The following is a 22,279-nucleotide window of genomic DNA, read 5'->3' as shown; positions in this document are numbered from 1 at the left end:
TAAAATTAGGTTGACGATAAATAAAAAATATTTATTAAATGATCTAAATATATTCCTGGTAGAAGTTATGCAACAACTTTACTGAGCATTCATACAAGTACCTTATAAATTGTGTGTTTCTCATATGGCGTGGTACTTTATGAATGTTCATTTGACGTATAACTTCAACTGCGCATAACTCCCACTTCCTATCTCCAAAGCAAATAAACTTACAACTATGAAAAGATCATAATACAAAATTTAGCGCCCTGCAAAAATGTTTTATTGATTAGTTCCATAAAAACCCTTGTACCATGATAAAAACACTCCATGCATCCTTACCATTGCGTATAACTTTTAAAGGAATATTAAAAAACCAATCAGTCTCTGTTTGTAGAGCGTAATATCCTGTTTTAAAAGTTGTAGGTCTAAGGTTTCATGCAAGAGATAAAAATCTCATATTACATAAAAAAAATTGAAATTTCATGGGGCGCCAGCAAAAAAATTGTATTGGGAAATAACGGACAGCTCCGAATGCCATTCTTATTTCACTCCACGGTCCGCAAAGACCCCTATTTATATAGGTACATATGTATTTACATTTTCTATACATTTCATACACACCTACACATATTTACATACTTATGCATATATTTAAATATATATAAATATTTCCTTACATACAAAATTTTAATGGATGGAAATTAGACGCAATCGGTCTAAAAAAGCTTATTTAATATATCAGAGATAGTAAATCAGCAATTTCGATTTAATATTCCGAAACGACATTAATTTATTTTTCTTCTTCTATGAAAAGCAACTATATCTTTTTTTTTGTTGATTATAAACTTTTTTGCAAATCAATGCTTTTATTTTTAGCTCTAGTATTCAATGTAGCATATAGTATGCTTATGTATGTAGACAAAACTTTGGTTATTTACAGAATAGAGTATTTAATGTTACTTTATATTTTTTGTAGGCATCATTGAACACTAATCTAATATTGATCAAACATACATATGTATTTATAGGTGTTAGTTTTTGCATTTGTCTCACTTTTATATATACCCTATATGAGTATCTAAAATTTTAAATGGTCCAAAACAATCTAGAGTATTAAATCAATTGATTCAGAGTGCTGAAAGAGGCGGAAGTCTTGTCAATTTCATCAAAATTTTTTTTTATTTTGTTGCTATTCCAACTGTCTTCCTCTAGAAAAGGCACATTTTCGTGTGTAGCATACATGTTCCACAAGAGCTTTTTTAAATCACATTTCGGTGGCACGCATCTGTTCTGTATGATAGTCAAAATATTATCGAAAGAGTTTGATAAGAGGCATCGTCGGATCCTGTTGTCCAAATCCATAAGCATCCTAAGTTATTAAAAAAGGGGACGTTTTATTTATTTCTTGAAAATCAATATATAACGGAAACTAAAACATTTTTTAATTTACTTAACTATACAATTTGCCATGGTGAGTGGAAAATTAGAAATTAATAAGAATTTTTGTCATTTTCTTTTATAATTTTAAAAATTATCTCTGGAAGTCTTCGACTTGCCAAATGGTGTTCCTACACCAAAGCAGTTTTGAATATTCATAGTATAATTGTAAAATTTAATAATATAATTATCATTAAAACTTACCAATGTTGGTTATATTATTTATATTTCTCTACATAAAATATTCGGAATCAATTTTTAGATATTCCCGTATCCTATGATAGTTATTGGATAGATGTATATACATTTATAAACAAGCCATTATTGAAGAAAAATCATCTTCTTTTCTCATAATTTACAAAAAAGTTCTGAACATAGAAAATGCACACAAAAATATTTACGCAGTATTATTATAAACAACGATTATATTTTATTGCATAAATATACGTACACATACATATACAAATCCCATATATGAGAAATAACCATTAAAATGTGTCACTACTTCAAAGTTTACAAATTTACCTTACGTATATATTGTCCAGATTCATGTCTTTAAAGTCAGCTTTGTAGAGAAAAAACATTAACATTATTGGTAAGTGCATGCACTTAGTATGAACAAATAAATTTTACAGACAAACTTATTCTCAGCATTTCTTAAGATATAAAATTAATTAAATATTTAAAAGTCGAATTTTTCGCTTCTTTTTATTAAATGTCCACCACCAATACTATCTAAAGTTCTCTTAGGATGGGAGTCGAATTTTTCATAGTTCATTTTGTCAATATTTCTAAGTCGAAGAAGTACAGCCAGTGCTTTTTTTGAAATACTTAAGTAATTACGGCAATTGAATTTTGTATAGTTATCTTCGTCTGGTAATGTCAAAAGTAGATAAATTAGTTGCCCAAATAAATTGAAGTTGTCTGTTCGATAGTCGTGGTCGTTGCACAGTTCATCTAAGAATGGAGAAAACTTTCTATTAAAATGAAATAAGTCGAATCCAAAAAAATTGTTTCATTGAATTTTTAATTAAAATTAATTATGAAAAAATTTTATAAAATAACTCGTTAATAATCATGATATATGCTTCAAGATTACGTAGTTGTTAGTACAGTTCGTCCAATTACCTTTTAAAGCCGGATAATTATCATTATACGTTGTTGAGACCTATAATAAAAATAATATATTATTAAAACGGTAACAATTCACTGAATGACATATTTTTGCAATGGCTCTATACATATATTACAATATAATCTCTTAAGCAACAACTAATATATGTATGTATATATGCCGCTAATTTAAAGATTTTATTTGCGCCCAGATATTAGATGTATGAATATACAAACATGCAAATGTTAGCATAAAATATATCTTTATTTTAATTTTTTCCATGTTTTAATACCAAATTTTACATTGCGCTGAAGCCAAAAAGTTGTTAAACCCCAAAGCTGTGATATCTTCAGAAAAAATTTAGTAAATTTCTTATATATTGCACAATTTGCATTAATACTAATTTTCTGAGTAATGTTAATATACCACAAATGTCGCATAAGGGCATTACTTATATGTAGAACTTAAATTAAAAACTTGACGAATAAGAACTAATAACATTTTTTGAGTATAGTTATTATATTCGCTTCATGGTCTTCTATATAAATTTATTGCTTACCTTTGATGGCATAGCCATTGTAGCTGCAACACAAACGGCTAAAGATAATAAGGAAATAATTTTCATTGTAGTAAAATATAAAATATTTATTGTTAAGAAGTTTTAGTCCCAACTCTTCTTACTTTTCAACTTTAACTGTCTGTTAGCTGTATCCTCCTGTCTTATTTATACCGGAATATTCATTTCTAAATAAAGGGTGTCATCCAATATATTTGAAAGAATAAAGAGTTAGAGTTGAGATTTGAAGGAGATTATATATTAAGTACTTCCTGACCTTAACAACATTCAATACCATAGCACGCGACATATTTTTCATTTATGACAAGATTGCTGATATTTAAAAACAAATCTTTTAATGAAAAAATGGTGCAAATATGTGTTACTTCTATTTGTTTACGAGTTTATTCTCATTTAAAAACTTTTTGTTCGGAAGTTCTTTCTCTCTTTTAACATTTTTTAAGCTAAAAAGATTTGATAATTTACCCTGTATTATTAACTTCTATTTACATATCTATTGCTATGGTAACCGATGACTTGAATCTGAGTTCTTTTGGTTGAATTCATATGTACACACTCTAATGATAACAGTATGTAGTTATGATACCACAAATTATACAACCATATGTTAAAAAACTAAATATAAAATATATTACAATTTTATCAACTATACGTACAAATGCATTTATATGTATGTAAATCTAAATTAAATTTCTTCCAGCATACATATGTACACCTATGTAGAATCATTTATAAATAATTTTAATAACATTAGCTTAATAGATTTTAATAAAATTAAAATTAAATCTCACTTCATATTTTGGAATGCTCACAAAAAATCTATATTTTATCTCTTGAGTAGAACCAGGGTTGTGGACAAAATGGTAGTAAAACCTTATGTAAGAACTGTTATGTAGCATATTCATTTAGTACCCAGCAAGCTAAATAAATCGTAAGAAATTGTGTAGAACTAACTCATTAACCACGTACTCAAGAATTTCGTTCAAATGACACATTTTTTATTATATAGGATTTAAAGAGTTAAAGACTAATAAAGGAATATAATTAAGTAAGGTCACTGTTTATAAAGTGGAGGGAACCTTGACTGCTATGACAAAATTATGATGTACGGTTTTACGGAACTAAAAAACCAAGGCTTGCAAGTAAATGCTGAGATCTACAAGTATGAAAGCAAGGATATAAAATAATCCCCAGGTGTGGTGTAATTACATCTAACTTGAAATAATTGTATTTCTCCCATCATTTATTCATTAAAGGCAAAACAACAAATTCCTTTATTAAATCGAAGGTGAGGATTGTACGTAAGGTTCTCTCTCCTATACTTTGCATTAATTGTACGTTTATAAAACACGTTTAAATTTCATTTAAAATATGGTACATCCAATAAAATACTAAATAAATCAAAGTTTTGTATTCGATTTACATTACACATGTCGGGGAATGTCCGACTTTCACACCTAAGCAATTATTATTTTCGGATAAGAGATGTGATGGCTGTGAGATTATAAGTTGTGCTAACTGTGACATGGAACAGAAACATCAGCGATATAAAGAAAATATTGTCCCCCTAAGTCTTGAGTGTGAATCTCCATAGTGCCACATATACTTTATATTAATTTTGTACTCAGAGATATTAATCCCGTATCCACGATAAGGAGAATGATCACTGAAATGAAATTTAACGGCTATTAAGCACAGTTTGAAAATGTGAAACTTTTCATTTCACCTAGTATGCAGTACCACAATATCCGATGATTTTTTATAACCAATACTTATAAGCAAATATCTTTTAATAAACCGCCTAAATATATATAACTACACATATACATATTTTATGCAAATTTTTATCAATGCAATCAAGGTGAATAGATACGTATACATGAAAATAGTTCTACGTATAAATGAAATATTTCAGCGGAATTGTGAAGAAGAACAATTTCTCTTTTCGACAGATTACATTGCGGAGTTATTCTAGAATAGACGCCTAAATTTTAGACATATCTGATCTGAGCCAAACAAATTCAAAAAATTCTTCATCAGTAAAGATCTCGCTACCGGATTGACCTTTGTCAAAAAAATCATAAAATGGCGTCGACTTGAAAAAAACTTCCGATAGAGAGATATATACCAAATTTCAAAAGAATCGATTAAGTATAACTCGTGTATCATGTCAACCATCTTAAAAAAAGTAGTTTCGAGTTGTCCAGTTGTCACGATACTAAAACGGCTATAACTTCGGAAATTATTTGAAATTTGAAAAATTATTTTCGGGAGATATTTTTGAATATCTAAGAACTTTAATTAGACATATTAACCAGTCGCATAGGGTGAGCAAGGGTAATCGGGTATGTCCGAAAACACGTTTTTTCGTTTCTCAGCTAACGAGATGCATTCGCTAAGCGGTTTACAGGGCCTTGAGTTTTGAAGACGCTTCCATTATCACACATTTCGGAAAAGTAATCTTACATTTAATAGAGGTTTGCATACATTTGGAAGTAAAACCTGTAAATTCCAATTTATCATAGTTCTGCAGGTACGCAAAAACTATTTTATTTGAATTTGATTTTGCTTATTTGTAGAATGTACTTATATGTACATATGTACATTTCCAAGTTTATTGCAAATTTGACTCTCCTGCGGCTTTGATTGCATTAAATCCCCTGAATGAAAATCAAAGACTATTAACAAGATCAAATAACCCAATACATTTTTATCTGATTAACGCTTTTGATGCATTTTTTTAATTATTTCCATTTTGAAATGTATTTTACAAACAGAAATTGGATTTCTATTTCTTGAATTGAAATTTATTTCAGCTAGGACCTTCTGCAGGAATAAGCGAATCTGTGCATATTTTCACGTTGTTGTTGTTTTAACGGTTTATCAGTCCCGGTTAGGATGGTAAGTGTTATCTATGTTGTCATCGACGTCATCTAACGGGAGGCCCAGGAAACGTGCGGTTTCGACGGGGTCGGACCAAAGGGAAAGGGGTGTTAGATGAGTGGGGTTGGTAGGGCATGCAAAGAGGTGGTCAGTGTCATGCGGAGACTCGTTGCATGCTGGATATACGTTGGGTATGTCTGGGTCGATTCTGGATAGGTAGAAGCTTAACCTGCTACAATATCCAGAACGAAGCTGCGCTAGAGTCACTCGCGTTTCTCGCGGCAACTCGATGCTCCTAGGAGGCGGTTCCGCTCCAAGCAGATGACTGCAAGGATGATTTCTGCGAAAACATCCCAGCAGGAACTGCTTGGAGAGGAACTCATTATGGTCCTTAACCGGGAGCATAAGCGTCTCTCTGGTGTTCGATAAAAGACATCAAAAGGCATCCCGTCGTGGTCCGGAGTGCAGTATTCTGGCATCTGGAGTTTCCTCATCTGCGTACCACTGCATCCAGGCGACCATATAGGTGTTGCGTAGTTGAGGACCGGCCGGCCGATTGCCTTGTATGTTGCCAACAACGTTTCTTTGTCTTTTCCCCATGTGCTGCCGGCTAACGACTTGAGGATTTTGTTGCGGCTCTGTATCTTGGCAATAATCGCGGTCGTATGGGGAGTGAAGGAGCATAGACTATCGAAAGTTACACCTAAAATCTTAGAATTATTTACAATCGGAATTTTCACGCCATCGACTTCAATATTAAGCTAAAGTCTATACTCCTTCGTCCAGTTCAAAAAAATGGTCGCTGTGGATTTGGTGGGGGAAAGTGTGAGGTTTCGTGCAGTGAGGAAACGAGAAAGGTCGGAGAGGTAGCTGTTTACCTTCGAACACATGCCATCGATTCCATTGTCCGACGTCAATATCGTACAATCATCTGCGTACGAGGTTACGCAGCCTCTGGTGGCTGCGGGAATTTCGAGATGTAAAAATTAAACTATAGCGGGGAGATGACACCACCCTGCGGAACCCCCTGTTTAATTCTTCTCAGTTTGGAGACCTCTACCGTACAGTTAGTTCAAGGTCCACCTCTTTATCCCTGGAGAGCATATTTTCACGTCTTTCCGTGTTGTGGTTCGGACGTTCTGAGAGTACATAACGAAATAGCGTTTCCTTTTTATATAAGTACATACTACATATGTATAATATTAGAACTGAATTTTGATATGTTGAATTTTTTTATTGATTATGATTCGTTACGTCATATTTTTTTATATTTAAAATTATTTAGCTTCTGCTATTAGATATAACCAAATTCAAATGTTGTGTCCATTAGATTATTTTATATTTGAAATCCTTCTCCTGAAAACTTATGATTACGATAATCATATAAGATATACTCGGCCAGTCGCTGAATCCACGTATTTTTCGCAGGCATGTAGTAACCAGTAGCCAACATCACTTTGTTATAATCATCGAATCCGAATAAGTTCAAGAAATATTTTAGTAAGAAATTTGTTTATTTATTGTTGTGGCAATAAAAAATAATATTTCGAGGAACATTAATCGTTTCCAGGATTTAAGTGATAGATAACCCAAGATGGCAAACAGAAAAACAAACACATAGATTTGGTTTTCGTTAAGATCTAACATTGTAAAAACCAAGGATGCCTTAACAACCCACCAACTAACGCACCAAAAGATAAATATCCGTATCACTAATTACAAATGTGAGAATCTGGAAAAAGTCAATCATGCAAACTGGTAACTGCGCAGATTTTTGTAAAATATTTTAATTAGCCGTCTCTTAGATGTTTTTGCAACAATGGAAATTCTAAATAGATTTGTATCAAACCCAAAGCTAGTTGTGCTACTATTCAAATAACAAATAAATAAAATCACTGCTTATGTGTTATGTCAATTTCCAAAGTATTTATTTGCTCTATTTTCTTGGTTGATTCCGAGCCATATCCTTAGGGAAAGTTCGTACAGGTGGAGTGCGAATACGACGAGCTTCTTTCGATCGATTCCTTACAACCTTTGAATGGATAGCACATGACACGCAATAATGCAGCTTTGCGTACAGCTTTGGCAAAATATATGCTAAGGAATAAATTGGTATTAAAAACAAACTGATAATAATTAGATCAACTTACTTTCCCAGATTGAAGCTTCAGAAATGTCTCTCACTGCAGCAGCTTCTACAATATTACGAATGACAAACTTCTTAATGGCTTTATCCTTGGGAACACAACGTGCACAATTGGTACAGCGCACCGGCTTCACGTGGCCGCGATTATGCTTGCAACGACCTCCGTTACGGCGTTTCTTTGTCTGATCAATAAATAAAAATTATACATCTTTAGTATGGTATGGAAACATATTGAAGTAATGTTTCTAACACATTGTTTTACTTCAAGTTATGAAGTAGTGACGCAAATTTTAAGACACTAAACAATATGATGAATTACATTCTTAATAATACTATCCCAAGAACGGTATAATTGAGATATAAAAGTTTCAATGAAAAATGTTACGCACCATTTTATTAGCACTTGTCTTCGTTCAACAGGAAGTAGAGAAAGGAAAGACATAAACGATGCTAACTTGGCTGTTGTTCTATTTTTGACTCAACAAACACAGGCACACAAAATTCTGCATACTTCTTCGTTTATACCAAAAGGGCTTTAATATTTTTCGTATTACATTTTATTTATTACATCTGAAGATTTATCTACGCTTTTCTTCATACAATCGATTAAACATGACAAATAATGTAAAATTTAAAAATTAATTGAATCCGTCAACCACGATTTAACTTTCAAGTTTCCAATATTACTGGTTTTAGTCTAGATTCATAAGAAGTTAAGTTGAAACTAAACAAACAAAATAAACACGGTTGTAACTCGTTCCATAGATTAGATTAGACCCTATTTTTAACCGCATCTAATAATTCCAATAATACATAACTACTGGACAATACCCTAATTGCAAAATTAAATTATTTACCTATTAATCCTATCAGTTTTTGGATGAACGTGCACAAATTTTGGTTGATTTCATATTTTTTTTTATAAAATAACAATTAATTAATTTTTTTTTTATATATCTTCTGGAAAACTAATAACTTCTAATATGTAATATCCTATAAAATAGTTTCATAATTATGAAGTATAAAAAATAACAGAATTTTAGAAGTTGAATACAAACCAACTCAAAGCAATGTGAACATAACATAAAGAAGTTACACAAAGGTTAAGATTATATTTACTTATCTCTAGATAATATGAATCGACTTCATGCTGAATATGAAATTATTTCCCATTCTTATTACCACAATGTTTAATATATAACAACGGGGAGGAAAATCATATGCAATGGTTAATCATTGAAATAAAATATAAAATTGAATAAAGTGAGTTATGTGCATCTGTATATTACTTTATACTTATGTAAGAGAGATTTCTAATCACAGTTTATATCGCTTCTCTTAATAGCTAACTACAGAAGACCTATCACATCCCAAATTTTCAATGGCATTGACATTTTTTCCGCACGTTTTAAATTGCATAAAACGGAGACCGTTGCAAACAATAAGTTACCATCAATGCTCACGCCTGTTATATACACTGAACAACAATTCCTATAAAAGATGGTGTCAAATTTACAAATTGGGCACCTATATTTTGGATTCTAATTACCAAGCTAAACGGCAAATCCATAATAATGTTGTACATTCAAAAAACACAAACCAACCTAGATTGGAAGATCTAGATCGTGCTTTCAGAGTTCTACAAGAAACTTTGCCTAAATTATTTATAGAACCACTAGATTATTCAATTTACAGCCCTAATTTAGTATTTGAAAACAATATTACCGGCAAACAAACAATTGGATTGTACCATTACGTGAAACAAATCGCACTTTTGCGAACAGTGGGACATCTAAAATATGCTTACGTTAAGTTTGAAGTGCTTAAAATTACGAAACATACTGAAGATTATACTGTAAAAATTAGATGGAGAATTCGTGGTATATCTGGACTAAAAGTTATGCTTTCGTTTTGGAAATATAAACTGTGGCAAATGAAAGAAATTTTTGACGAGCAAGAGTCATGGTATGATGGATTTTCCGTTTGTTATTTAGGACCCGATGGACTTATACATAAACATGTTGTAGATAGAGTAATGCCAGATGAAAATAAAGAAATAGTTGAACCGGAATCCGGGCAGAGCTTGCCGACGGGGTCCGTAGCTGTTTCATCGCCAAAGTTATAAAACTAGCTATCTGCAAAGTATCAAATTCTTTTATTATTTATTAAAGCTGTTATCAATTGGAGAAAGTAAATAAACACAAATCGTTTGTGTAATTCTATAAGAAAAGCTTTTTTCCTATGTATGTGCTATTACATTATTATATGTGTATACTTATTTATTTTTCCTGCTTATAAGAAGTTTCTGAAATTGATGATAAATAAGTCATACATATTCTGAGTCATAAACATTTAAAACTATTCATTTTGAATTTACAAATTTGCAAAAACATTCAATATCAGAAAAATGATTTTGCTTTTGATATATACATAAGTCAACAAATTTTCGAAACAGTGATGATATCTCAGAACACCGATTCTTTCCCCACATTCACTGGTAATCGACTTTACAGCGCTTCTATAGGCGATAGATGTTATCTTATTATGGTTAACCCCCTGAAAGCCAAGTATCGGTTAATTACCCAACAGCTCTACCAGAGAGTTTTGACCGGATTGATAAATCTAACTAAATTCTTGTGTACGTATAGCCAATGGTCATTGCATATTACTCACAGTTATCTAAATGTTTATGCAGGCAACTATTATGGGAGTTTCTATAAAAAGATGGCAAAGAAAAAAGCGACAAAATGTACAAAATTTCCGCCGGTTATCACAATAATTTTTTTCGACGATTCCAAACGATAATTAAAGTGCACGTGGCCTATATAAATAGTACAATCTCAGACACCTAGTTTAGCCGTTTCGGACGCTTGTGCTCGCTAGAGGGTCAAACGTTTACTTATCAAAGTGCACTTTAGTGAACGCACTGCAAACATGCAGCCATTCAAAATCGATCATGATGATCTCTAGAGGGTTGTCTCTTTCTTGGTGGTGTTATGCAAGTGATACCTAGTGAGATGGAAGTAAACACGTCGATCTATGGCCCTAATGTTTATATATGAAGCTGGGGATTTATATATTTCTTGGCAACTCTATTATTTTCCAGTGTATTCGGGTTGCATTATGTGCGTCATTTAATAAATTTTCCACACCGTCAAATTGTTGTGATTTCAGCAAATTTATTCGTGAACCGTAGTTAAGTGAATTGTACTTACTCGAGAAATGATTGCATGAACGTAAATGGAAAAGAAAACAAAAACTTAGTATGAGTTTTAAAACAGAAAACTCGGATTCTGTCGGTAAATATATTTGTGGACAAATTCAGAATACTATTGCTGAGCATATTTAGGCAATTGTTGTGCTATATATGGTCTATGTACAATCGGGAGAAAAAACAATTTATTGAAATTTTCCGGTTACAATGCTTTAACTTTAATATTATTTACAAATCCAATTAACCTTGTAATGGTTGTTCATCTGAAAAGATATGAATAAAATATGTTTGCAATTAGGAGACACAGTTTTAAATAATGAAGTATTGTAATTTACATATGTATATATATAGTATATATAGCATACGACAATATCTTTTACCAAGCATATATCTATATTCCTAGATCTATTTTAAGTTATGCGGGTTGGTAATGACATTTAATAGTTAATATTATTGTACCAAATAATATCAAATTTATCAAATTGTTATTATTTTATTCTTTAAGGCATTTGCATACAATAAAAAATATGCATATTCATTATTGGATTTAATATTTGAATGTATCTTATTTTTAAAAAGTACACAGCGGCAATAGATTTGCTAAGCGATTGAAAATATTAGAATCGTTAATATTTCAAAAAGGAGTAACCAATGGATTGCTAACAGCAAAAACTTACTTACAAGAAAAAACCGATATACTTTCAAATATTGATGGAAAAGCTGTTTCAATTGAAACACTGTTGGACGCTCTGCTTGTTTTATACGATGAATGCTGCAACTCATCATTGAGAAGAGAGAAAACTTTGGCTGATTTTATAAAGTTGGGTAAGTGGAGTTGTATATATTGGCTTATACCCAATCAAATTACCTTCCTTATATACATTGTTATCTTGATATAGAAAGCATAGATTTCTTACATTTAAAAAATTGTTTATACCGAAACCGATGTATTAATATCATGTCCCATCTTGTTTTTATAAACATAATGCATGTTGGATAAGGTTTTGAACTTGTTATTTTTAAATTAGTTCGTTTTTTTGCTGATACTGAGTGAAAAATGCATTTATATATACACTATATATCAAAAATTATATACGTATACACATATTACAGTACTTATAAACAATTTGTTTGTTATAGTAAAACCAGTGGCTACATTGTTTAAACAACTACGTTTATCTAGAGATGATTTTGAAACAATTAAAATTATTGGGCGTGGCGCTTTTGGGGAAGTATGTGTTGTTCGAATGCTTGCAACGCACCAGATTTTCGCAATGAAAACATTAAACAAATGGGAAATGCTTAAACGTGCGGAAACAGCGTGTTTCCGAGAAGAACGCGATGTTTTAGTGTACGGTGATAGACAATGGATAACAAATTTGCATTATGCTTTTCAGGATGATAGCAATTTGGTAATTATGAATCTAAGGATATGGAATTGTGTAATATTGTAAGGGTAGACAATAATGCTTTTTTTTATATAAATTGAACAGTATCTTGTAATGGATTATTACTGTGGTGGAGATTTGTTAACACTTTTAAGCAAATTTGAAGATCGGTTGCCCGAGGATATGGCGAAATTTTATATTGCTGAGACAATTTTGGCGATAGATAGCATACATAAACTCCAATATGTACACCGTGACATAAAACCAGATAATTTGGTGCTTGACATGAAAGGACACATACGGTTAGCTGATTTCGGATCTTGTTTACGAATCGGGATGGATGGAATGGTCCAATCAAATGTAGCCGTGGGTACCCCAGATTACATTTCTCCTGAAATACTTCGAGCAATGGAAGATGGTCAGGGTAGATACGGAGCTGAATGTGATTGGTGGTCGCTTGGAGTTTGTATGTATGAAATGTTATATGGCGAGACACCATTTTATGCCGAGAGTCTTGTTGAAACATATGGAAAGATAATGAACCATCAAAACTGTTTCGACTTTCCTGCTGAGGAGACTCTTGATTATGTTATATCAGAAGAAGCAAAAGATTTAATGCAGAAGCTTATTTGTGCACCTGAAAATCGGTTAGGTCAAAATGGTACAGATGATTTTAAAAGTCATCCTTGGTTTGCTGGATTAGATTGGGACAATCTTAGATATAGTCAAGCCCCCTACATACCTGAAGTGTCAAGTCCAACTGATACATCAAATTTTGATGTTGATGACACAGATATGCATCTCTCCGACACTGTACCACCAGGAGCCAATATTGCCTTTTCTGGTCTTCACTTACCATTCATCGGATTTACTTTTACTCAATGTAGCTCTTTATCTGATTTGGGAAAGGTTGAAATTAGTTATAGCCATACATTTGTCGACACAGACAAATCTGTGAATCCAGAAATAATGGATGAAAAATGTAATCTCATTGAAGAAATAAATTGTTTAAAACGGAAAAACTATGAGCTTGAAAACAAATTGAAAAACTTAGAAATTATTGAAAAGGTAACACCCGAAGAATGCAACAATACCGCTTATTTAGCACGGTTGAAAGAATTGGAACAAGAATTGAACGAAGTGAAACGGGAAAAATGTCTCACATCCAAAGAGTACGGTGAAGCACTGGATAGAATAAAAACTCAAGAATCCGAATTAAATGATGCCATATGCCAACGAAAATTGGCAATGATGGAATACGCAGAAGTTACCGATAAATTATCCGAATTACGTTCTCAAAAACAAAAATTATCACGACAGGTGAGTTTCGTTTAGTCGTGCTCGCTTTCTAAAATTTAAATTTGTTTTAAATGTGATTTGTCCAATTGTTTTATTAAAAATATTTAATAGGTTCGTGATAAAGAGGAAGAGTTGGAATCAGTTATGAAAAAAATAGACAATTTGCGAAATGATCTTCGAAAGGCAGATAAAAATCGACGGGAACTTGAGCTACGAGTTGAAGATGCCATAACTGACATGGCTAAAGAAAAAAAACAAAGAGAACGCTCTGAAGAATATTGTCGCCAGCTACAGTCAGAATTACGAAGCAAAAGTAATACAGATATGAACTCCGCTTTCCCAGCGAATGAACCGTTGCGATACGAAATTGAAAGAATTGAGGTACAATATTCGGAAAAACTGAATCAGCAACAAACCCGCTTTAACATTGAGCTATCTGAACTGCGAGAGCAGCTTATGGAATCCGAGAAGAATCGGGACTTTTTAATAATAGAACTTCAAAAAACTCGTGAAAAATGCGACTTAAGTAGATTAGAATCTCAAAACGACACTGTAGATACATTAAGTGAACAGAAAAAAATGTATGAGCAAGAGAAGAGTATCTGGGTGGAAGAAAAACGAAGATTAATATCAGAAATGGAAAATCTCAAAGAATCTATCAGACAATTACAAACAAAGCAAATAGAAGACCAAAATAATTGTGAAGAATTAAGGTAATTTTTATGTAGGCGCATCTTTGTTGCAAATTATATTCATATTCAGTATACTTTTGGTACATTGGGTTTTTTATTTCAAAAACCATAGGACAAAGCGACAAGCTATAATACAATGGGAACGACAAATGTCCGAAATAATACAATGGGTATCTGATGAAAAGGATGCTCGAAGTTACTTACAAGCCTTAGCAACAAAAATGACTGAGGAGGTTGAATATCTAAAACACTCAGGTAAATAACTCTAAAATTAATCAAATTATTTTTAACATACTAATCTAATTGAAAAAAAATGGATCTTCTTAAGAAGTAACTCCACTAATTTTAAAAGTTTATTTGTTGAATACATTGCTTTATACATGTTAAAATGTCCACAGAATATGCATTATTGCCCACTTGTATCGTGTATTTCATATTTTCTGGTAAAATCAAATATCATTCACTGTATGCTTTAAGAAAATATTACCTATAGTTGTCTAGTATTCATGGATTATTTAATTTCATAATATTAAAGGGTATTGTGCTAAATTACTGATGCTCTTTGGATAATGCATATCCTCGTGCATATATAATTGGCAACAATTATTTGTATATTTATACTATTTCTATCATTATCCACATTGCTTTCATAAACTAAATTCTGTTATAAATTTTTTTTCTATTTATGTATAGGTTCATTTCAGCAAACCTATGAAACGAAAAATTGGCGAAATAGACGTTCTCAAAAACTTGATAAGATGGAGTTATTAAATTTGCAAAGTTCACTTCAGGCTGAGATCCAGGCAAAAACGCTTATTTCGGAAGAACTTAGTAGGACACGAGCAGAATTAATTGCAACTCAGAAGTATGTGTTTACAATTTATAATATATAACTAATTTTTATTCTTTACTGGCGTAGTCACCTTTTTTCGCTATTTAGCTATGAACTATGTATGTCAATGTCGCCAAATATCTCGTACAGCTCATCGTTCCATCGACTGTAGTACCGCCGTTGACAATGATCAAAGGACCATAAATCTACCGCAAAAATTTTCTCTCGAACACTCCTAAGGCCGACTCATCAGATGATATCATTATCCATGCCTCCGTATCATAGAGCGTACGGGAATGATGAGGAACTTATATGTCTTTGTTCGTCGAGAGAGGGTTTCACTTTTCAATTGCCTTTTGAGTCCAAAGTAGCACCTGTTGGCAAGAATGATTCTGCGTTGGATTTTAAGGCTGATATTGTTAGTGTTTATGCTGGTTCCAAGATAGTCGGATTTAACTACGACTTCAAAGTTATGACTGTCAACAGAGACGTGTAAGCCAAGTCGTAAATGCGATGACTGTTTGACAGGAGATATTTCGTCTTTTCTTCGTCCACAACCAGACCAATATGCTTCGCTTCCTTATCCTGTCTGGAGGAAGCTGAACTAACGACGTGGTTGTTGAGGCCAATGATATCAATATCACTGGCGTACGCCAGCAGCTGTACACTCTTATAGAAGAATATAGCTTCTTTATTTAGTTCTGCAGCTCATATTATTTTCTCCAGCAATAGGTTGATGAAGTCACACGAGATAGGGAGTTCCCTTGTCTGAAGCCTCGCTTGGTATCGAACGGCTCAGAGAGGTGAAAAGTTGAGGACAATTTACTTAAAAACATATTTTTCGAATGCTTAAGCTGCATTCAAATGTTTCACATATTATAAACCAAGCGATATAATAAGTTATAACTGAAACTTAATTATATCTTGTAACTTATAACCTATTTATGCTTAAAGTTATTAACATAACAATAGAAACTGTTGTTTCTCAGCATCTATTTTCACTATTTGGTACAAATGTTTCAAATATTTATAATAATTATCGTCTAAATTTTTTTATTTTTTAGGGATCTACGGGAAAGTCGTAACCGTTGTGATTCTGCCTTATATGAGCTTCATCATAAGGAAAATGAAATCCGTGATATTCAAAAAACATTAGAAACTTCAGAAGGATGTAAGTACGCTTTTTTTTTACTGAATATCAAAGTATTTAATATTAAGCGTCTTATCAGTAATAAAGAAAATTGTTATAAAATTTTTTAAATACGTTAATAAATTCATAAAAAATATGAATGTTGAGGAATATATGTATCGAAAGTCCACGGAATGTCTCAAAACTAGTTCACTTATGATTTAAAATGACAACGTTGAACAGAATGTTTGTACTAAATTCTTTGTGTAATCAGTTTTAAATGGTGTTTGTAATACTCGAATATATAATGCTAGAACCAAAAAATTTTAGTAACACTGGAAAAAAGTTGCGTATAAAAATTATCATATAAAAAGATTTCCTAGCTGACAGTTATTAATTAATTTGCCTGAAAAACTATCTAAGATAATATTTATATAAATAGATATTAAGATTAGTTGATTTTTTTATTGAGTCATATTGACAGAAATATTTATTCAATATTTATTTTTAATTCATAATTTGTAGATAAATTGTATATACAAGATATGCTAACTAAGTTATTGGATGATAGTATGAAGTTAAGCCCAGTACGAGGGCGAAGAATTGGAAAAAGCATGACAACAGAATTCTGCAGAAACACGCCAATAAATATTCATCAGGGCAAACTCACGGAGCTTGCCGAACCTCTTAATGAGTTAATTACTAATTTGAAAAAAACAAATGAAAGCATAGATACCAACTCAATGACAGGGGCAACTAATATAATAGATCTGTTAAGATTTTCACTGCAAGTTCAACAAGCCCAACAAGAACCAATGCACGAAAGATCGCAGTTTATTATTCAAAATCTCCGAAGATTTGCAAAAAAAGTTGTACACCGTTGTAGCATATCTTTATGGGTTGGAGTTACATCGTGTTTTGTAGGCATATTTTTATTTTTGTTACGCGATTATAACTTTGCAAGTTTGTTTTCTGTTAAAAAATTTTAGGAGCGGATCTTCAGTTAATAAAAAAAATATTAAAACGATGACACAATATTTTATAAGGGGGTTTTAAACGATAAACTTAAAACATAAGCATTCTTTCATTGACTTTCATCGTATTTCTCAAATTTTATTGTTTAATTTTGTTAATCAGTTTTAATTACCAATTGAAATAAAGGAAAACAATAAATAATAACATTAAATAATACTTGAAATACGTATTACGGAAATGAAGTGTTTGCAGATATGATATCAAAATCGTTTGTTTATATTTAACTAATTGCGTATTTTCAGCATGAAATATTTTTTCAGTTATCATAAATCCAACATACGTACATATTTGCATTCCTTCAGAGTTTGTTTACTAAAACTAACAAATCAATTTGTGTTAATATCAATAACTGTTGAGTATAACTCAAATTTAAATTGAATAGAGTAGAGCTTATAAAATGATACGTGCCATTATTTCAAGAAGCAAATATTAAACCTAAACTTTTATATAAAGTGTGTTCGCTATATATTAGTAAACACTTATTTAAGTTTACAGTTGGTTACCAGCAATTTAATTTGAATTTGTTCATGAAATAAGGGTTTAAATTTTATTAATTGGATGTGCTTTTATGAAACCATATAAGTAACGTGGCGTGTATATATGTATGTAAAATTAAGCAGGTCACAGAAATCATGCATAGTTATACATACGTACATTGAAACGTATTATACCCATATGTAAATATGTTAATATTCCTATTAATATAAAAATTGTAATTTAGATATTAAAAACTCGTTAAACTTTACACTTTTGCATTAAATTATATACACATTATATATTTTGCTTATTTTTTCATTGCGTTTTTTATGTTTTATGCTAATAATCCACATTTTTCTCATTTCATGTCGCTTTTTTTGATCCTACAACGATGCGTGTTAAACCGTACGATCCAATTGCCTGGTTTACTGCCTAATAACATAACTAATAAATACATTGATTGCATAATTGTATTTGTGTATTTAAATTGACGCTTTTTTAATCTCCGTTTTTATCAACGATTTTGCTATACATCACTGATAATTTTAAACAGTTCTGGAAAGACCTTCTTCGCAAACTTCTTGTAACTATTTCTTTAAGGAATCTACAGGAAATATTGAAATTCCGGATATTGATGCTGATAGCAATATTTCCAGAGATGTTATGGTATGTTTGCTAATAATGTCCATGAGTTTTAGTGATAACTTTAAATTTTTTGTTGTATTACAGGGTAGTTCATTTAATAATAATTTGTCACTCGGAAATTTAAAACAAACTCAAAACTCCTCTGCAAATTCAAGTAGTTCGTATACTATTCGTTATCCGCAAAACTCTAAGCTGGATTCATTATATCCATATTATATGGTAGAAAAAAAACATTTTTTAACAACAGACTACAAAAATGAGCAAGATAATAGTGATTTGGATGACATTCACGGCCATCATAGTAAGTCAAGCTCTAAAAGCAGCATTAGTGTTAAACCTATTGATTTGCATCCTACGAATGTAGCAGCTACAAAAGTACACCAGTTTTTGGTTAGAACTTTCAGCAGCCCAACAAAATGTAACCACTGCACTTCACTGATGGTTGGCCTAACCAGACAGGGTGTCGTATGTGAGTTTTGTGGTTTTGCCTGCCACACTGTTTGTTGTCAGAAAGTTCCTACAATATGCCCTGTGCCAATCGATCAAACGAAGCGGCCATTGGGCATTGACCCAACTCGAGGGATTGGTACAGCTTATGAGGGATATGTAAAAGTGCCAAAGATGGGTGTTATAAAAAGGGGTTGGGTGCGTCAATTTGTAGTTGTATGCGATTTCAAGTTATTCTTGTACGATATATCAGCGGAAAGAAGTGCTTTGCCCAGTGTGAATGTTTCACAAGTTCTAGATATGAGAGATCCAGAATTTGCTGTTGCCAGTGTTCGAGAGAGTGACGTCATACATGCTACAAAGAAAGATGTGCCATGTATATTTAGGGTAAGTATTTTCGACTATTTAATTTTGATTTTTATAGTGATATGAATAAGTTTCACACGTTATTTGAAAAGTGTGTATTCCCTTCAATATGTTTATGAAATTTTAGATTAAGACTTCCTTGATTGAAGGAGGGTCCACGTGTAATACCCTAATGTTGGCAGACAATGAAACAGAGAAGCGAAAATGGGTAGTTGCCTTAGGTGAATTACATCGCATACTAAAACGCAATAATCTCCCGAATACAGCAATATTTAAAGTACACGAAATACTAGACAGTTCTCTGACAATAGTGAGGAGTGCATTAAGCTCCGTTATAGTTTACCCTGATCAGTTTTTATTGGGAACAGAGGATGGCTTATATTGTATTAATCTAGAAGAATATGGTAAGTAAACCATGAATTCAATATTAAAATTACATTCGAATTTTCAAAGATACAGGATGCGGTTATTTGTGATAGTACAACAATAATAACATTATATATGTATATATATCATTTCATATACTATTGTGTTTGTATTGTTATATCAATGTTTTTTTGATGTAGATAACTAACGTACATAGATATAAATAGGAACTTACATATATGACCCATTTTATTCAGTTTTAGTTTCAGGGTTGTAAAATAGAACAATGCAAGAATATATAGATTAACATTGTCTTATAATTTCATTTTGATTTATATAGAAATAAATCGCATTGGTGAAAGTAAAAAGATTATTCAAATGTGGTATGTAGAAGAAGAGCACATTCTAGTCATTTTGTGCGGTAAACAAAGGCATATACGCTTACTTCCCATAAGAGCTTTGGAAGTGAGTGACGTGGAGTGGATAAAAGTTTCAGACTCAAAAAATTGTATTGCGGCATGTACCGGCATCATTCGTCGATCTCCGGTCAATGTTTATGCGTTTGTCGTAGCATTAAAGCGTCCAACCAATCAAACACAAGTGGTGGTGTATGAGATAAATCGAAACCATTTAAGGCATCAAAAAATGTGTGAATTCACCGTGGCGTATCCAGTCCAGAGCCTTCAAATTTTGTCAGACATTAGGCTTGTTATCGGTCATCAAAGCGGCTTCACTGCCTATTATTTACAGGGCGAAGCGACGACTACTTGTAAGATGACATCATAAATTTTCTAAATTTTTGCTAATATAAATATTTAATTCGTAGCATTAATACATCCGGAAAATCAATTATGTGCCTTTTTAAATTATTCTGGCGTGGATGCCGTTCGTGTAATTGAAATACAGTGTCCCGGGGGAATATTCGGAGAATATTTATTGGTGTTTCAAACTTTGGCTATTTACGTGGATCTTCAAGGAAGAAAATCCAGGGATCGAGAAATTACATATCCAGCTAATCCAACTCACATAAGTAACTTAATATTTTTACGATTACATGCTAATATTATTTTATATGTTACATCGTTATGTTTAGCTTATGCTGCCCCTTTCTTCATAAAAATTAGGATTATTAGCAAAATTGTTTACATATAATTTTTATTATTCTTTTCAGCGTATTTGGATGGACATTTGCTAGTATTTTCGGAAACGCATGTGGACATTTTCAACACCCAAACCGCAGATTGGGTGCAGTCAATTGGACTAAAACGAGCGCAACCGTTAGGACCACAAACAAATTTCGTTTTGACTTATGTTAACGATGCGCCTATTGTTGTATATTTAGCTAACATACACACAAGTATGTTTTTATTATTGTGTTGTTCAAGATTTTATAGGAATTTTATTTACCTTTATTTATAGAAGAACTTATTCACATTGGTTCCGCAGAAAAATCAGGATCTAAAAATCCTCGGCGAAGATTTTCTGTTCGCGAAGTGAACAAGTCATTTAAAAGGTAAATAAAATAATTTAAACAAAAAAAAAATTTTGAAAATGTATATATATATTTTAACAAAACTTAAACTTTTTAATGAATTTACCTTATTTGCTTACAAAACATGTTTATATTTAAAGTTAAAAATTTTTGAAATTGATTTCTTGATTTAGCACAAGCGACAGGAGATCTAAAATGATATCAGCTCCGACAAATTTTAATCACATTTCACATATGGGACCGGGAGATGGAATTCAAAACCAAAGGCTATTGGATCTTCCTACTACTATAGAAACAGCTGATCAGATAAGCAATCAATCTTTTATTATCCGTCAATCTTCACTTACACCACACGCTACTGCACGCCAAATGACAAATTCACAAAATGGTTAAATATTCATGCTGAATGGAATTTATATTAATAGTTATTCAATTACAGGAAATCCTCAAAAAGCTCTTACAATTGATCAACAGAGAACAATTGAATCAGAGCAACATCAAGCACAAGCTCGCTCTCCAAGTCCTATTTCTAATTTGAGCTCACCAAAGGATTCACCGGACATAAAGTCTTATTTGCCGTTTTAAGGTCTTATAATGTATTATTTTTTGTATTTATTTATTTTATTTTTCATTATAATAAGTTTTACTATTTTTTTAAATAAATATGCTCATACTTATATGTATATTTAAAACATGAGGAATGAACGAATATGAATTTTACACTTTAATGGTGAATTGATGTAAAAGCGATACAAGAT

General features: G+C 31.8%; 4 protein-coding genes across 6 annotated transcripts; 2 read left to right on the top strand and 2 right to left on the bottom strand.

Annotated features, from left to right (window-relative positions):
- Nucleotides 1-741: 741 nt before the first annotated feature.
- LOC126756123 (uncharacterized) lies at nucleotides 742-3,223 on the bottom strand. Of its 2 annotated transcripts, XM_050468965.1 has the most exons (4): nucleotides 3,093-3,223; nucleotides 2,548-2,587; nucleotides 1,945-1,984; nucleotides 742-1,351 (listed from the first exon to the last, which is right to left on the bottom strand). In XM_050468965.1, exons 1-4 carry the CDS (start codon nucleotides 3,156-3,158, stop codon nucleotides 1,096-1,098), a joined length of 402 nt encoding a protein of 133 aa, XP_050324922.1. In that variant the 5' UTR covers nucleotides 3,159-3,223; the 3' UTR covers nucleotides 742-1,095. The 2 variants fall into 2 exon arrangements, with proteins under 2 accessions (XP_050324922.1, XP_050324924.1); XM_050468967.1 differs by lacking the exons at nucleotides 742-1,351; nucleotides 1,945-1,984 and adding an exon at nucleotides 1,991-2,376.
- Nucleotides 3,224-7,892: 4,669 nt separating this feature from the next.
- On the bottom strand, nucleotides 7,893-8,623 carry LOC126755976 (40S ribosomal protein S26). The gene is made up of 3 exons (XM_050468718.1): nucleotides 8,529-8,623; nucleotides 8,144-8,321; nucleotides 7,893-8,090 (listed from the first exon to the last, which is right to left on the bottom strand). The coding sequence occupies exons 1-3, from the start codon at nucleotides 8,529-8,531 to the stop codon at nucleotides 7,930-7,932; spliced, it is 342 nt and encodes a 113-aa protein (XP_050324675.1). The 5' UTR covers nucleotides 8,532-8,623; the 3' UTR covers nucleotides 7,893-7,929.
- Nucleotides 8,624-9,284: 661 nt separating this feature from the next.
- LOC126757582 (uncharacterized protein C6orf136 homolog) lies at nucleotides 9,285-10,369 on the top strand. Its single transcript, XM_050471595.1, has 2 exons — nucleotides 9,285-9,402; nucleotides 9,485-10,369. The coding sequence occupies exon 2, from the start codon at nucleotides 9,521-9,523 to the stop codon at nucleotides 10,262-10,264; it is 744 nt and encodes a 247-aa protein (XP_050327552.1). The 5' UTR covers nucleotides 9,285-9,402; nucleotides 9,485-9,520; the 3' UTR covers nucleotides 10,265-10,369.
- A 924-nt stretch (nucleotides 10,370-11,293) lies between these two features.
- On the top strand, nucleotides 11,294-22,230 carry LOC126757581 (serine/threonine-protein kinase Genghis Khan). 2 transcript variants are annotated; one of them, XM_050471594.1, is made up of 18 exons: nucleotides 11,294-11,438; nucleotides 11,933-12,178; nucleotides 12,494-12,765; nucleotides 12,847-14,061; nucleotides 14,152-14,753; nucleotides 14,845-14,987; nucleotides 15,426-15,597; nucleotides 16,629-16,735; nucleotides 18,759-18,871; nucleotides 18,935-19,151; nucleotides 19,215-19,684; nucleotides 19,791-20,067; nucleotides 20,370-20,798; nucleotides 20,856-21,059; nucleotides 21,201-21,386; nucleotides 21,449-21,542; nucleotides 21,695-21,909; nucleotides 21,961-22,230. In XM_050471594.1, the coding sequence occupies exons 1-18, from the start codon at nucleotides 11,405-11,407 to the stop codon at nucleotides 22,104-22,106; spliced, it is 5,142 nt and encodes a 1,713-aa protein (XP_050327551.1). In that variant the 5' UTR covers nucleotides 11,294-11,404; the 3' UTR covers nucleotides 22,107-22,230. The 2 variants fall into 2 exon arrangements, with proteins under 2 accessions (XP_050327551.1, XP_050327550.1); XM_050471593.1 differs by having other exon boundaries at nucleotides 18,935-19,684.
- Nucleotides 22,231-22,279: the final 49 nt, after the last annotated feature.

This window comes from Bactrocera neohumeralis, chromosome 4 (assembly GCF_024586455.1).
Source record: "Bactrocera neohumeralis isolate Rockhampton chromosome 4, APGP_CSIRO_Bneo_wtdbg2-racon-allhic-juicebox.fasta_v2, whole genome shotgun sequence".
Classification (NCBI taxonomy): Eukaryota; Metazoa; Arthropoda; class Insecta; order Diptera; family Tephritidae; genus Bactrocera; species Bactrocera neohumeralis.
Note: the sequence above shows the minus strand (reverse complement) of the source record. Positions and strands in the feature narration are given on the sequence as shown.